Below are 16,490 nucleotides of genomic sequence, written 5' to 3' on the forward strand. Positions count from 1 at the left end.
TCAATTTCTGCTTCTTCTATATTTTTTTCTAAAAAAGATTTATTTTCTAATTTATATGTCTGTGTCACTGTGTGTGTTTTCATGTGTGTGAAAACATGAGAAGAGGGTGTTAGATCTTCTGAACATAGAGTCAGTGGCGGTTATGAGCAAGAAGCACTCTTAACTACTGCCATCTCTCCAGCCCCACTTCATGTCCTTCTCTCTCTCTCTCTTTCCTTCTGAATTAAAATAAATAAATTTTCATCAAAAGGCATGGCAATATCTTTTAATTAAAAATGAAAAATGGAAAATAAATAAAAATGGAAAATGGAAGGTCAAGTAAAAATTAGTCTTTATTTTGATTATGAAAATTTAGAGAAATAACCCTACTAATCTGGTTTTGAGAATTTACAGTTTTGTTAACCAAAAGAAACTATGAGTAGCAGTCAGTTAATGTCATTCGAAGACTATGGAATTGAAAAGAGAAATAGCCCTATTAATCTGGTTTTTCAATGTCAACCAAAAGAAAGATACAGATAGAAGTCACTTAATGCCACTTGAAAACTATGGAATTGCCAAGCCCCTTTCTCCGGGAGATGGTGATGGGGCTGGAGACCTACTGGTCCATGCAATGTCAATGATGATGGCCAGACTTTGGTTTTTCGAGACACAGTTTCTCTGTGTAGCCCTGGCTGGCCTGGAACTTGCCCTGAACCCCAGACTGTCCTCAAATGCAGAGATCTGTCTGCCTCTGCCTCCCCAGTGCTGGAATTAAAGGCAGTGCTTTCTGTTGTAATTATTCATGATTCAAAAGCCAGGTTTCTGTGTCTCCAGGCTAGGGAAGGCCGGACCACCATTGTGATAGCTCACCGCTTGTCTACAGTTCGTAATGCTGATGTCATTGCTGGCTTTGATGGTGGTGTCATTGTGGAGCAAGGAAATCACGATGAGCTCATGAAAGAGAAGGGCATTTACTTCAAACTTGTCATGACACAGGTACAGTGGAACTCTGGAAATTCCCTAATTTATTTTGTTGATAAACTGGTGTCAGTATTTTCAATCTATACATAAGTGTTACTTTATTGTATAATCTTGGGACATAGGAGAAGAGTACTTTGGGGTTTGTTAGAACACGGGCCTGCACCTTAGGTCTGATCCCATAGCCTAACCCAGGCCACATTACCCCTTGCTGTCTCGAGGACAGTGTTAGGAAGGGCTGTACTTCTAGATCCTCAAGGCATCCCTTTCTAATAAACAAACTCAAGACACTTTGCAGACATTTCCCCAGCCCTGAACAAATCAAGGACTCTTTTTAAAATTTTTTTTGTCAATGACTCTTTTACACATAAAACCTAAAATATTTATGGCAGCATAGACTTCAATGGCAATATGAGTCTGTAAGCTATATTCTAGTCTTGTTTTGGAACCCCAAAGTGCAAGAATAAACATATGTAGGGAATAAACATATATATATTAAAAAATTATTTTTTAAAGCCTCACTTCTAAAAAAGTTTATTCAGAATCATGAATTGGCACAATCTTGGTTAATGTAATGCAAACCTGCAACATACCTTATACAACACTTTTGAAAATTATTTTTTAAGGATGTGATAATTGTTTGGGTTGTGAGAAGTTGAATTTTTCCATTGCCTTCATTTTCATCTTGTGGTTTGTCTCTTTTGATAAATAAGGGCCTTACGTTAAAAACCTTGTAAACAAATAAAAACAAAGAAGCACTGTACTGTAACTTGATGATTCTCAAGTTATGGTGCATGGTTCCTCCACACACCTTATGCCATACGCTGTGCTGAACTAAGTCATGTGATGTAAAAGTCCTTGCCACTTCTAAAAGGGTCCGAAAACTCCATCCTTTTTTCCTGTTCTGGACCTGTCCAAGACTCCTCAGGGGATGGTACTTTGAATGCGAGTTCTCTCCCCCCACCCCTTTCCTTCCCTCTTCCCTCTTCCCTCTCTCTCAATTTCATTCACAATGAAGCTCCCCTCTGTACTTTAAAGGGAAGCTTCTCTTAGGGCCTGGCTATACTTAGACCTCCATGAACTGCATTATTCTGTCTAATTCTCCTCCTCCCACTCTGAGGGCTAAGCATGGCCTTGAGGACCCTTGGAATGTTTCAGTTTCCTTTCTGGATGGACCGCTGCGCCTTACTATTTTTATATAACAGTATCCAGAACTACTCTTATTTTTCTCTTTTGCAAAAGAGAGGAATCAAAGAAGCATAATTAAGGAAAAGTGGAAAAAAATTTAAGTTGACCTATGCACTTTATTAGCCACTTGTGATAGCTATTTAACCTTAATAGTTAGTTATTAGCCACGTGTGATTGTAAACATTGAACAGTGAAAATGTACACCAAATTCTGAAGGCTTAGTACAAAAAATGATAAATTTAAAAAATAACGTTTCATTAATAGTCTAAAACATTTCGATCTCTTTTGAGTTTCTATTCACACACTGGTTCAAATGCAAAGTTGATTGAGCCATATATTCCTAGAGAAGAGATGACCGGAGAAAATACACAGAAGGCTTGCCATTTTTAATTCAGCATATTCACAAAAAATCATTAAGGTTAGGGTTTTTTTTCTCCTAACATATCACACATGAAGGACTAGTACTTTAATTTCATCCCTTCCTTTGATTTAAATAATTCAGTATTTTCTTGATATTTATTTTCAATGGTTAATTTCCATTATTCGAGGTTAAACTATTCATATCTCTTATTTATTTTAGACAGGAGGAAATGAAATTGAACTAGGAAATGAAGTTTGTGAATCTAAAAATGAAACTGATAATTTAGACATGTCTTCAAAAGATTCGGGATCCAGTCTGATAAGAAGAAGATCAACTCGCAGAAGTGTCCGTGCACAGCATGACCAAGACAGGAAACTTAGTATCAAGGAGACCCCGGTATGGACCAAGATGCAATATTATGTTACAAATCCTCCTCTTGAGCCCTTCTAGTGGACTGTGCTTAAACTGAAGGAGTGGGAAAAACAACATATTTTTTATATTCTTTTTGATCTGTTCTCCTCAGTGTTCTAAAAACCTGAAATGGTGATGTTTTATAGTCAGTTTAGGTATAAGATTAAAATTTAATACCAAGATATTTAGAAATAGATTGTGAAGAGACTATGATAGGTGTTTAAGTATTACTGTTTCTATTATGGTTATCCTTATTGGTCAATATTCTTGTCATTTGCTGAATGCCAGGAATTAAATATTTGTGGAAGCATCATTCATTTCTTAAAAAGTAAAGAGGACCCAGGCAGTGGTGACACATCTTTAATCCCAGCACTCAGGAGGCAGAGGCAGGTAGATCTCTGTGAGTTTGAGGCCAGCCTGGATAACAAGAGCTAGTTCCAGGACAGGTTCCAAAAACTACAGAGAAACCGTGTCTCGAAAAGCAATAAATAAATAAATAGGCACTATAATGTGTTATTGTGTTTGATGGCAAATATCCATCAACTGATAAGGAATAAAAATAGGGTAAAAGTTATTTTAAAAACTTGTACCCATCTTGTAAGCCCAACCTTTGGATGGTGAAGGCAAGAAGATTAGACATTGCCAGGCGGTGGTGGCGCACGCCTTTAATCCCAGCTCTTGGGAGGCAGAGTCAGGCGTGAGTTCGAGACCAGCCTGGTCTACAAGAGCTAGTTCCAGGACAGGCTCCAAAACCACAGAGAAACCCTGTCTCGAAAAACCAAAAAAAGAAAAAGAAGATTAGACATTGAAGCCAGCCTAAAATCCATGAGACCCTGCCTCACCAGAACTCTCCACAGTGAGAAATCGGTGATGATGTTTTTTAAAAACATAAAACTATCTTGTTGTTGTAATGCATGTGTCTTCTAGGATGAAAATGTGCCTCCAGTTTCCTTCTGGCGGATCCTAAAGTTGAATTCAACCGAATGGCCTTATTTTGTGGTTGGTACGCTTTGTGCCATAATAAACGGAGGCTTGCAGCCAGCATTTGCCGTAATATTCTCAAAGGTTGTAGGGGTAAGTGATTATATTCATTTTTACATTACTTATGACTCTAGACAAGTGAATGAACTATCTTTAATCCACACACATCTCTCTCTCTCTCTCTGTCTCTCTCTCTCTGTCTCTCTCTCTCTCTCTTTCTCATACACACACACACACACACTCATGGACACACACACGTCATAGAAGCATTTCCCTTTACATGAAACAAACTCAGATGAAAGTGTAATTGAAGTTTGGTTTATAAGGACAATGTTATAAACATCGTTTATATGAATTTCTATCTAGGGTCCCTAATGGTTTCTATCCTAGTACCCTGGGCACCCACTCACTGACATAATCAATGGAACTGGGAAACTTAATCGCCCATGCTGGCCAACACTGAGCTCTGAGCCAAAGTCATGAACTGATCTGATGAACTTAACTGATTGATCCAGGTTGCCAACGGGCAACAATGACCTGTTGTGTAAGATCCACACATGCCAGAACATGAGCAGGCCTTAGACTACACTTATTTCCTCAGACTGAAACAGAAGGAAGCAGCTCAACGCTAGTTAGCTTTTCATCTCTGGAGCAGAGGTGAGGGCTTTATCTTTCTTCATGCCACAGGGGACTGAACCCATGCTCCACATATTTTAGACATGTGCTGCACCACTGAGCACACCCTTGCCATTTCTTGTTTTTATTTGGAGACAAGGTCTTTCTAAGCTGTCCAGCTTGAGTGTGGCCCGGGCAGAATTTGAACCTCAGATCTTGCTGCTTCAGTCCTAGCGTTTCAGACATGCTGGATTCTTAGAGAAGAAGCACAAGAGAAGGGGAGTTTTAGTTTGCTCACCATTTCCTAGGTTTCAGGCTAAAGTCATCTGGATCCATTGTTGTGAGCCCGCGGCAGTGCGCTGTGGTGGCAGAAACCGCCCCCTTTATGGCATCCAGGAAACCAAAGGAAGATAGAAATGAACAAGGAACAAGGCATATTTTCCCAAGACTCCTTCCCTCCCTGTGCTGTGATCTGCTTTCTCTAACCAGGTCCTATCTTCCTATAATGCACATCTAGTTCTTCCAGCCATTGATGAGGCCTGAGCACTCATGATCTAATCACCCATCAATGACTAGACCACCAGCTAAGGAATAATATTGACCAAATGAGCCTTTTGTGGGGAGACTTCAAATGCAAACTCTAACAGGATCCCTGAAGGTGAAAGCTCACAGGCTGGCTCTACCTAATCTTAACAGCAGCATTCAAATAGCAGTAAAGTCCAAGCAGTCATGTTCTTGGTTTAGTGGCAGATGCAAATCGTGAGACATTGTACTGAAGACACATTTGCCTTACTGCTAAGAATCTTTTGCAGAAAGAAACATCATCATAAGAAGGATAAAACAAGCATTATTCATTGTACAACCAAAAATCTATAATTCTTCTAGTCTACCTGTGCCTTTCTAGATTAATACTCATGTTTAACATGTCACTTGAGAAGTGTTTGCTCACTGTCCAGTTTGTGTGAGGTATTTTTATGTGCTATGAAACATAAAGAAGGGAAACATCTGATTCTATGGAATACATTGTAGAACACAGGCCAGAAAACATGTTCTGTAAAGTGCAAGAAGAGAAAACATTTCTAGGCTTTGTTGGTCATGTGATTTCTGGTGTAAATAAAGGTACGTTAGAAATGGCTTTGCCCGTTTTTGACAAACAAAACAAAACAACAAAAAAGCAACCAACAGTGGTGCTTGGGTTTCCTCATTCTTCCCACAGAGATCTATCTGGTGACTGATGGCCAGCACATTAGCTCTAGGACAGTAGCTAGCAGGCAGCCATCTGCCTCACTGCAAACAGTGGCCTCTGGGTCAGAAGGCCTGGGTGCCTGTGCTTACCTCATCTCTTCCTGGCTCTCTTGAGTAAGCTAATATATGTCTCTGCTTCACTTTCTCTCTGTAAAATGGTAAAAGTAATATAACACATGTCCCCAGTTGGAAGGATCAGTACATGTGCCTAGCATAGTACAATGTCGGAATGACTAATCAAGAATAATTGAGTTAATGTCTTCCGAAACTATTTTGTCTTTTTTTTTTTTTTTACAAGCATAAAATTTTCTGGTTGGTTATGTCACTTTCAAAAAACTGACTTGACCCTTAGAAGGAAAGGCATATTTTCTTTCCCTGTTGAGTGATTGTGCTATAAATGCTTTCAGCTCCAAACATCTTGTTTGCACTTCTAACCATCTCTTGAAAGGTTTCAGTTGGCTGCCACTGCCACCTGACTTTGTGACTATAATTCCTACAAGATATACTGGGAAAGGTACCTTTCTCTCTGAAAGGCTGAATGGATGGATGGCACCCTTTCCTTAGCAAGAACACATAAATATATTCTCTCCAGATATAGAGATGACTCAGTAAAACGCTTGCTGTGCAACCACACAGAGCTGTGTTTGCTCCCCAGCACCAACGTAAAAGCCAGTTGCACACACTTGGATTCCAGTGCTGGGAGACAAGAGGATCCCAGCACAAACAGGCCAGTTATTCTAGCCCATTCTAGTCCAGTGAGAAACACCATCTTACAAAACAATGTGGAGGGTCTGGAGATTTAGTTAGGAGCCACAGTTCCCAATGCTCACCTGGTGGTTCAAGGGGATCTGAACCCTCTTCTGATCTCCATGGGATCCAGGCACACGCATGGTGCACATACATACATGCTAACAAAAACTCATGCACAGAAAAATAAAATAAGGAAATCTGAAACACAGAGTGGAAAATCCTCAGCAGCCACACACCAGCTTGACCCTTATCCTCCATACACAGCTGCTCACCCTGACAGACACGACTTACATACAGTCTGTTACAGGAAAGTCAGGAGGGGAGTATGTGCTTGATGTCTTCTTACAAAGCACCTGTTTCTCTAAGAGGAACACGAGTGCAAAGACTGCTGGGTGAATTTGTGAATGACAGCCTACCCCCAACAAAGGCAGAGGCAGGAGCGCTGGAGGCTGCTTTATGTCAGAAGCCGGTGCTATCCCAGTGTCCAAAGACTGTCCCAGCTCCTATACTGAACAATTTGTGAAATGGGGGCAGATGTGGAATGCCTTCTTAGTGTGGAACTAACCACCCTTCAAATACTTTTTACAGGTTTTTACAAAACCAAGTGATGATGAAACCAAACGGCAGGAAAGCAACTTGTTTTCATTATTGTTTCTGGTTCTTGGGATCATTTCTTTTATTACATTTTTTCTTCAGGTAAGTGTGTTATTCTCACTTCATCCACTCATGTTTGGAAACATGAATTGTCCTTATCATAAGACTATACCTCTTTTACCATGGCCAATGATAGCCAGGTTGTCTTTAGCCTTTGACTATACCCTCACCTACTCTTTCCCAACCAACTATGCCCTACATGGAAGCAGTGATGTAATCATATTGCACAGGTTCTTCTGTCTAGTATGCAAATGGAAGGTGAGGACCCAAGTACAGACTTTGGGGTAAGCCTTGAATATGAGTTTGGAAGTACATTAAGTACATTCTGCTGGTCAGTTTGAATAGTTGGAGAAATGTCTTCCTGTATTCCAAAACAAACAAAGAAACAAATCAAACTCCCCAAGCTGGTCACACTGATTTAAAACTGTTTCAAAAGCTTAGCAAGCTCATGAAAGGAAAAACAAGTGCAGAATGGAAAAATTATGGTCCTAAAAATCCCAAGAAATGCATACAAGGTATTTTGTAGCCTGTAGATCATTTGGCTCAAATACAATTGTAAATGAACCAAATGCTCTTGGAGTGTATCGTGGAAAAGCATAAAGTATGGACTTTGGTGTTAGACACAGGTTTACAAACATGTTTTGCACATAAACACAGTCTAGTAATTTAGACGGTCTAAGCCTCCGTTTCCTTATCTGTAAATGGGGGCAATGTTGCCTCTTGATAACTAAGAGAACTCATGTGACCAAGTGTTCAGATTGATTTGAGATAATATGTTACTACTTATTAAGTAAAAATGTAAGTAATCACTTAATGCATCAATAATTAGTCCACATGTATATTTTTTGCTGAAACTAAATAGATTTCCTTATTAAACGCATTCTAAATATATATTAGGGTTATTGGGGTTTTGTTTGGTTGATTGGTTTTGGTTTTTTGAGACAGGGTTTCTCTGTGTAACAGTCTTAGCTGTCCTGGAACTTGCTCTGTAGACCATGCTGGCCTTGAACTCACAGAGATCCACTTACCTCTGCCTCAAGTGCTGGGGTTAAATGTGTGCACCAGCACCACCTAGCTTATATTAGTATTTTAACAGCGCACATGTAAAGAAGCTCAGCTGGAACTAAATAAGTTACTTTATTTAATACATTCTGATATATTACTATTTTAACAGAAAAAAATGTTGCTCTTAACATAGGAATACAAAAGAAAAATGGTGTTCCTTCACTAAATACTTGAGAGCTTCCTTGTGAAGCTTGACCTTGGTAGGATGACACGGTCAGTAAGAGCGTCACAGGTGTGTAACACTGTCGGTAAGAGTGTCACAGGTGTGTAACACTGTCGGTAAGAGTGTCACAGGTGTGTAAAAATGAACCGTTGCTCCATGTGAATCTGGTAAGAGATTGGAAGTGAGGCAGCTTTAAGTTGGTCACTTCCGCTTTGACAATTGGAATGGCGAAATACAGGGAGAGAAAGCAGCTCCCTCCACTCTGGCTATGGTGCTGAGACTGTCTCCCATGACTGCAAACACATTAAGAGCAGGCAGAGGATCCGCGGACTTCCAACGTGTAAATACAGCCCAGTGCCGGAAAGCAGAGACTGCCCAGCTGGTCATCTGAGAGACAGGCAGGGAGCTGAGTGAGGACAGGAGCTCAGACTGGGTCCCATCCTGCTCCACACTCTCACAGGCCTTGATTCCCGCTGTGTATTTGGCATCTGCGTCTCTGGCCAGCCTTCTGTGTGACGCCTTCTCGTTCTTCTTAGGGCTTCACATTTGGCAAAGCTGGAGAGATCCTCACCAAGCGACTCAGATACCACGTTTTCAAGTCCATGCTGAGACAGGTACAGCTGCTGTGGCTTGCACCCTGGGGTCGGGGGAGTAGGAATTCTCTCTTGTGCTCCATGGACATAGATTGTAGGAGCGCTGTCAAGTTCCTTAGATAGAGATCCTGCACGGGTCTCCCTCAGCCTCCTCTGGAGGTGCTGGTGAGCCATTTGCAGATGCAGGCTGTGGAGCTACAGTTTGGTGCAGGCCGGCAGAAGGAACCAGGAGTTGAGACTATTGTGTCTCCTAATAACTCTCCATCAGCTCTTATCTCAGCAGTGAGAGGCAGCAGGAGCCAAGATGGTCCTCTATACCTTGTCTTAGCCCAAAGGCTGAGAAGTGTTAGGAAGGATCTTCTATGCTTTGTGCCCCTCTGCCACCTTCTCTTTCCTGCACACTCAGAACATCCTGTGATGACTCTCTGAACCTGGAGATAGTTTGCACTCCTCTTGCCCAAATTCAGATTCGTTTTCAGGGCCCATTCCTCTCTTTTGAGATTCTTTGCTGAGGCAAGACAGAAGAATAACCTGAGTGAGTTACAGTGTTATTAGCTGGTTATGACTTACTATGAGTGCCTATTGCTCTGTACATTCAGGTCCTCGACAACTGACAATATTGTTGGCAGTCCCTTTCAAACTTTAGCCATCGTGAAAATGTTGGATGTGACCTTATATCTTCTTTTTCAAAATGACAAGTTACCTCCAAAAATGATGCTCTTGATACAAAGGTGTCCAACATTTTTACACTAAAATGTGGTATTGTTATCTACAAACTTGTCGGACCACATTAATAGCATCCTAAGATGCATGAGACTCATGGGCTATAGATTGGATAATATCCACAAGCCGTCCATGAGACTAAAATGCAACACAGAGGTTGAACCTGAATCCGTCATGCTCACTCAGTCCCCAGCACTAGAAAAGAAAGAAAGAAAGAAAGAAAGAAAGAAAGAAAGAAAGAAAGAAAGAAAGAAAGAGAAAGAAGGAAGGAAGGAAGGAAGGAAGGAAGGAAGGAAGGAAGAAAGGAAGAAAGGAAGAAAGGAAGAAAGGAAGAAACCAAGAGTGAAAAATGCCAGGGTTTTTTTTGTGTTCAACTTTCCAGAAGACAGTTTTTTTCACCTCATTTGCAACCACTTACGTATTTTTAGAAATAGTTAGGCAGTGGTGTCTTTATTCAAACAGCTAGCTAGTGACCGTCACAGCTGAAGCAGAATCTATCTGATGGGTGAGAGAGCACGGTTTTATGGGAGTCCCTCCCCTGGGCTCTCCTGTCAAGTCATATACATCCTCTCATTTTTTTCAAAATTTGCCTCAAACTCACAATGTAGCTGAGCATAATATTGAACTCCATCTCCCAAGTTCTGGAATCACAAGCTTTCAAGCTGTATTTATAACCTAGATTCTACTTAAACAATCTCCAAGCTCACCTTGTTACAGCACCGAATGCCCTATTACCCCATCAGCCTTTAGGCCAACTCTCAGGTTCATTATATGTTGAGAGCTGAGCCGACGGTGTGTCTGAACAGCACAGACTACTCAGAGAAGCAGGCATATCACAGCCACTGCTTATGAAGTATGGTACTAAATTTTGCAAGGCGTTCAAATCTGAATGGCCTCTTTCTTCAAGGATGTCACATTCCAGTGGTGGAACGCCTAAGTACTAAAAAGTCAATTAATACAGACTATAATGGGCCATTTTCTAGGTTTTCAAAATAAAAAGGTAGTAGCTTCCTTAATACAAATTGCCAATTCAGGTAACATCTTAGAAACTAAAGCTATTTGTGACAGATATAAATTCATAATTGAAGATCACAATGTTTATTTTAAAATATATGAGGATGTGAGAAAGCTTAGCCATTAAAGGTGCTTGACCTGAATTTGATCCCCGCAGCCCACGTGATTTGGAAGGACAGAACCAACTCCCATAAACTGTCCTCTGACCTCCATACATGTGTCATGGCAAGTTCGTGCATCCACATACAATCAGTCATTAATAAATGTAAAAAAAGAAAATATATGATATTTTACAAATAAAATCCCTTTTCATGTTGTATGTACATTTTGAAACCTAGATTGCTTTTGATTTGTTTTTAAATCAGTTGATGTATTCTGCCCTGACTAGTGATACCTATCAGGTTTATCTTTTCTCTTTTCATACTAATAAATGCTTCACACTTTAATATTTCCCAACTTGAACTTTTTATTCTTCTTTTCCTGAAAGGTTTACTACTTCATGTCTTCTCTCTCTCTCTCTCTCTCTCTCTCTCTCTCTCTCTCTCTCAAGACATCTTTTCTCTGTGTAGTCCTGGCTGTTCTGGAACTCAGTCTATAAACCAGGCTGGCCTTGTACAGAGATTCACCTGCCTCTGCCTCCAGAGCATTGGGATTAAAGGCGTGTGCCACCAACACCCAGTGCCATACCTCCTTACTCTTTATGTATCTCTGCCAGTTGTTCAGACTCAGATCTTGATGGCTCTCCTCTTTGTTTCATGCTGCATCAGCCTCCTAGCTGGTTTCGTTAACTCCTTCCTCATCCCAATCTAGAGGCAGCCTGGGTCTTTCAGGGGAGAGTCTCTATATGGTCTCTATAGTTGCCAAAGGCTATGCATGATATGCACCCCCCCCACCCACATCACAGAGGTCATCTTCAGGGCACCATAGGTAACTGCACAAAGGTTGGGGAGGAGAGACTGAGGGGAATCCCAGCAGGACAAATTAGACTACCCGCAGGATGAAATTCACTCGTGGGAGCAGATCAAGAATGCCTCAGCATCGGGCTGGAGAGATGGCTCAGCGGTTAAGAGCACTGACTGCTCTTCCAGAGGACCCGGGTTCAATTCTCAGCACCCACATGGCAGCTCACAACTGTCTGAAAATGCCGTTCCACGAGATCTGACACCTTCACACCAATGCACATAAAATAAAGTTAAATAAATCATTAAATCAATAAGTTTAAAAAAAAAAAAAAGAATGCCTCAGCCTCAAGGCCTTTGCAAGTGTTGAATCTTCCTCCTGTTAGATGCTTTCATCCCTTCCTTCATTTTGGTCTCTGTTCATGTTTTTGGAAAGAACTTCCCTGTCTCTTCCCTACTCTGTAAAGCAGCACCTTTCTCACCCTGTTCTTTTTCTCCACCTTGTTCATTACCATCTGAGATGGTGTATGCTTGTTTCTGTGTGCCTTCCAACTCTAGAAGGAAGTCTTGAAGACACCAGCAACTTTGCCGTTAGTGTTCATTGTTCAACACATAGAGCAGGCTTTAAACAAAGTTGAGACTAAGACATACTTTGGGCAAATGGAATAACCTATTTTTGTTTGTTTTTTTAAATCCCTTTCTTGTCTATTTACTGTTACATCCTGAATGCCAAATGAAGAGGATATGAATGCTAAACAAAAGTGTCCCTGTCACCTTCCTCCTAGAGCTAAAGTCTCATAAGTAGGACTTTAAGATTACATATCTCTCTGTGTCACAGGATATGAGCTGGTTTGATAATCCCAAAAACACCACTGGAGCGCTGACCACCAGGCTCGCCAATGACGCTGCTCAAGTTAAAGGGGTACGTACTTCCTTTCTGTGGGTGTTCCTCTTGATGCTGTTTTAGGCTTAGCATGAGACTGGCTTCCTGGTAACCATTTTAAGATACTGTTACTAGATATTTGTATTAATTCCTTTTCTATTGCTGTGGTAAAACACCATTACTAAAACCAACTTATAGAAGGAGGAGTGTATTTGGATTTAAAGTTCCAGAGGGATGAGAGTAAATCACGGCAGGCATGGCAGCAGGAACAGGACCTGGGGGATCACATCTTTAACTTCAAACACAAGCAGAGACAGTGACCTAGAACTGGTAGAAGGATTTAAACTCTCGCAGCCCCCCCAGTGATAAACTTCATCCAGGAAGGCTGTGCCTCCTCCCATAATGCTCTCCCAACATCACCTCAGCCCCTAACATACTTATACCCAAAATGTCTGGAATGTTTGGGTCCGGCTTCACCCCAGCCCCTGGGCACCTCTATATCCAAGGAGTCTGAAATATTTGGTAAAATTTCCATTGCAGCCTCCTCCTCTGGGAGCTGCCTCAGTCCAGACTCCACCTCTGAGAAAGCTCAACAGTGACCCCTCCGCAGAGGATGGAGACCACGCCCACAGGCTATTTAAACTGTCCCCCAGAGAACAAACACGTGGCCTTCTGGTCTTCCTTTACCCTCTCCGTGGTTTTCCCAGCCTTCCTTTTTCCTCTCCATGGTTTTCCTATCTTTCTTCCCATCTCCTCTCTGGGGACTGGAAGGCCACCTGGGAGGGCTGGCATCCATTAAACATGGGGTTTTTCTAATTTGGTTTGATTTAGTCTGATTTGGATTATTGTGTCTGACAGAGAGATTTATCTGGTGTAAAAACCTCTCAGGTACCACCAGCTGGGGACCAAGTGTTAAAATGCCTAAGCCTTTGGGGAACATTTCTCATTCAAACCCCCACAAGTTCTATCCCACAAATGTATCAAATTCTTTACAGGAAATATGTTAAAATTCAAAAATTATATACCATATAGTTTATAGATAATATATCATATAGTGTAAAGATTATATGCCATATAGTATATAGATTATATACCATATATTATGGGGGTTATATACCATGTAGTGTATAGATTATACACCATATAGTGTATAGATTGCATACCATATAGTGTGTAGATTTATACCATATAGTGTATAGATCATATACCGTATAGTATATAGATCGTATACCATATAGGATATAGATTATATACCATATAGGATATAGATGATATACAATAGAGTGTATAGATGATTATATACCATATAGTGTATAGAGAGCTGTAAGTTTTCTTTCATGTTTGTCGTGACAGTCCTAACATGCAGAAGATGAATACTAGAGAATAGTTACTTAGGGAAGGAAATATTCTTGGCATTCCCACCAGGATCTCTGTTTTCCGTGCTCAGTTAATGTTTGAATTGATGTTGGGAGGAAAAGGGATAGTGTAATTGTTATCTTAAGCGTAGGGGACATTACAGTTCAGTAGGAAACAAAAAAAAAAATTCTGAAAATCCATCAAAGAAAATGTAAAGCACTTTAAAACTAGCATGGAAGGAAAGAAACTTGAGCAAACTATAGACCTGAAAATGTGCTGTTAACTCAGGCCCCAGTAGATGAAAATACAAACTGTTGAACAATGAGGTTTTGATTGTTGGATGAAGTGACAGGTTCTCCAGCTACAGTTTTATGCAAAAGTCTGTAACATGTTGTTGATCTCCACTGTGTGAATCTGGCGTGAGCCCTGTCTCCCTTTTGTTTCAGCCTTCCTGAAAAGCAGAACTATACAGATTCCTCTGTCTAATAGATGGGACCTAATAGCAGGTCCCATTTGAAATTGAATATGATATTTGAAAGCACACATAACTGTTGAACTGGAGCACAAATCTTAAGAATTACTGTTTTATGCAGCTCTTTTCACTTAAAGCAAACAACTGACAAACCCATGCTATAGATACAGGTGTATAAACTTAAGAAAACAAACTGGACACTGAATGAATTTAGAACTTCCTTAAACAGACAATTGTTTTGCTCTTGTAGAATCTACACATTAGGTCATATTATCAAAAGGTAACTTGGTACGGGTTGGAGGGAGGCTATAGGGCCAAAGGCAGCCTCATCTAAGGAAGAAAGCCTTCAGTGATGGGGTATAATCAAGCAAGCAAGGAAGGAAGCATTCCTGCATGCCTCTAAAGGAGCATTGGAATGAGAAGAGTAAGGATAAAGGACCTGAGGTTAGACCATTCCTACATCTCACAGCATAAAAACACCAGATGGAAGTGTGAGGAAGAGCCCTAGTTTGTGGTCAACATCGCATCAGGAATTGGATAAGAAGGCACTGATAAGTTTAAAAAGTGGGAGTTATGAGGCTGTTGTGTGACTAACAACTGAAGGAGACAAGAAGAGGAAGAGAGAAGCTATTGAGGTCATCTAAGAGAAGTCTCCTAGAGCGGTCATAGCTGATTCCAGACATGGTTTAAAGGTACAGGCCACAGAATTTGTTGATTAGATTGGATGATGGATTCGAGAGGTAAAATGTTTGACCTACGCAACTGAAAAAAACCCCACGAAGTTGTTCTTTAAAGAAATTGGAGCACGAGGGTTGGGGAAGAATAGAGCTTTATGTGTGACTTGATTAGTTGTGATGCCCACATTGGATGGCCAATTGAACATGTCAATAAGACGGGACATTTTTTGTGGGTCTAGAGTTTAGCAGAGAAGTCTGGTCTGTCAATACTCACTTGGAGATTGTTTTCCAGTGAGATGATAGCTTTTAAAGACATGAAAAGATGGCAAATAAATAATGTGAAGAGCAAGTCTTGAGTTCTTAAGTCTCAGTGGCGTGAAGATGAGCAGAGACTATCAGGAGACAAGGACATAGAAGAATCATGTCACTGGTGGTGGGGGCACATGCCTTAATCCCAGCACTTGGGAAGGAAGAAGCAGGAGGATCTCAGAGTTTGAGGCCAACCTGGTTTACAGAGTGAGTTACAGGACAGCCAGGGCTACACAAAAAAAAAAACCCTGTCTCAAAAAACAAAAACAAAAAGAGAAGAGTGGTGTTCTGGACGTGAAATCGAGACAGTGCGGTAAGGAGAGAGCTGACGGGCGGTAGACGGCTGAGTGCAGCATGGGGCACTGCTGCTTGACCCAAGGACTGACAGGCATGGTGGGAGCAGAGCCTGATAGACCGGTCTTCAGAGAAAGGCAAAGACAACGATCACAGCTGAACATGTGGCTGGAAGACTTTGGGCAAAACATGAAAGAGCCATGGGTTAACAGAAGAAGACATTAAAAGTTTACTTTCTACTTTTTGTATACTTTAAATTGTCAAAATTGTTTGATTAAAACATTTAGTTCACTTTGCCTATACATCAAGGAATTTATCATCTCTGGAACTATTTTGATTTTGTGTGTGTGTGTGTTCCAAAGCAAGGCCTACATAGGCCTAAAAACTTACAAGCCCAGGGAACCGTCTACTGTCTCTACCGAGTCCAGGTCGATGTTCTGAGCACTTCAGTCCTTCAGTAGCTTCTGTGTGGGATTGTAGATGCTGGGTTATGCTGTGTTACCCATGCTATCACTTTCAGCCCAGTTTCCATTTCCTACTAAAAATTTACAAATGCTCATGGGAGTTGTAGTCCCATCTACTGATTATGTCAGGTAAGTATTAAATGATATGGGAAGTATCGGGCCAGAATTCAGAATGGAGACGAGGCTGTGATTATTAATCAATGAATCTGCTCAGTTTGGAAGTTGGAAGAGATTTGTCGAAAGTGACCGAGATGGCCAGTGGCCAGGCTAGAGGACACATCACAATCTCTACTGAGACTAGTCAGCCATGCTGAAGTGGGAAAAAAAATTAGGACTGGTAAAGGATGTGTGCTATTTGCAGAGAAACTGGGTGTGGAAGCCACAGCAGGGACGTGAGACTGTATGTGTTACCAGAG

At 41.0% G+C, this 16,490-nt stretch overlaps 1 protein-coding gene across 2 annotated transcripts in view; it reads left to right on the forward strand.

Moving 5' to 3' along the window:
- Positions 1 to 16,490, forward strand: part of Abcb1 (ATP binding cassette subfamily B member 1) — a 164,083-nt gene that overhangs the window by 130,503 nt on the left and 17,090 nt on the right. For both annotated transcript variants that reach the window (XM_057758772.1, XM_057758773.1), the window contains exons 15-20: positions 814 to 975; positions 2,726 to 2,902; positions 3,845 to 3,991; positions 7,097 to 7,204; positions 8,927 to 9,004; positions 12,458 to 12,541. In XM_057758772.1, the coding sequence (XP_057614755.1) occupies positions 814 to 975; positions 2,726 to 2,902; positions 3,845 to 3,991; positions 7,097 to 7,204; positions 8,927 to 9,004; positions 12,458 to 12,541 (756 nt within the window). The remainder of the gene's footprint in view (positions 1 to 813; positions 976 to 2,725; positions 2,903 to 3,844; positions 3,992 to 7,096; positions 7,205 to 8,926; positions 9,005 to 12,457; positions 12,542 to 16,490) is intronic.

The sequence above is a fragment of the Chionomys nivalis genome, chromosome 26, assembly GCF_950005125.1.
Source record: "Chionomys nivalis chromosome 26, mChiNiv1.1, whole genome shotgun sequence".
Lineage (NCBI taxonomy): Eukaryota > Metazoa > Chordata > Mammalia > Rodentia > Cricetidae > Chionomys > Chionomys nivalis.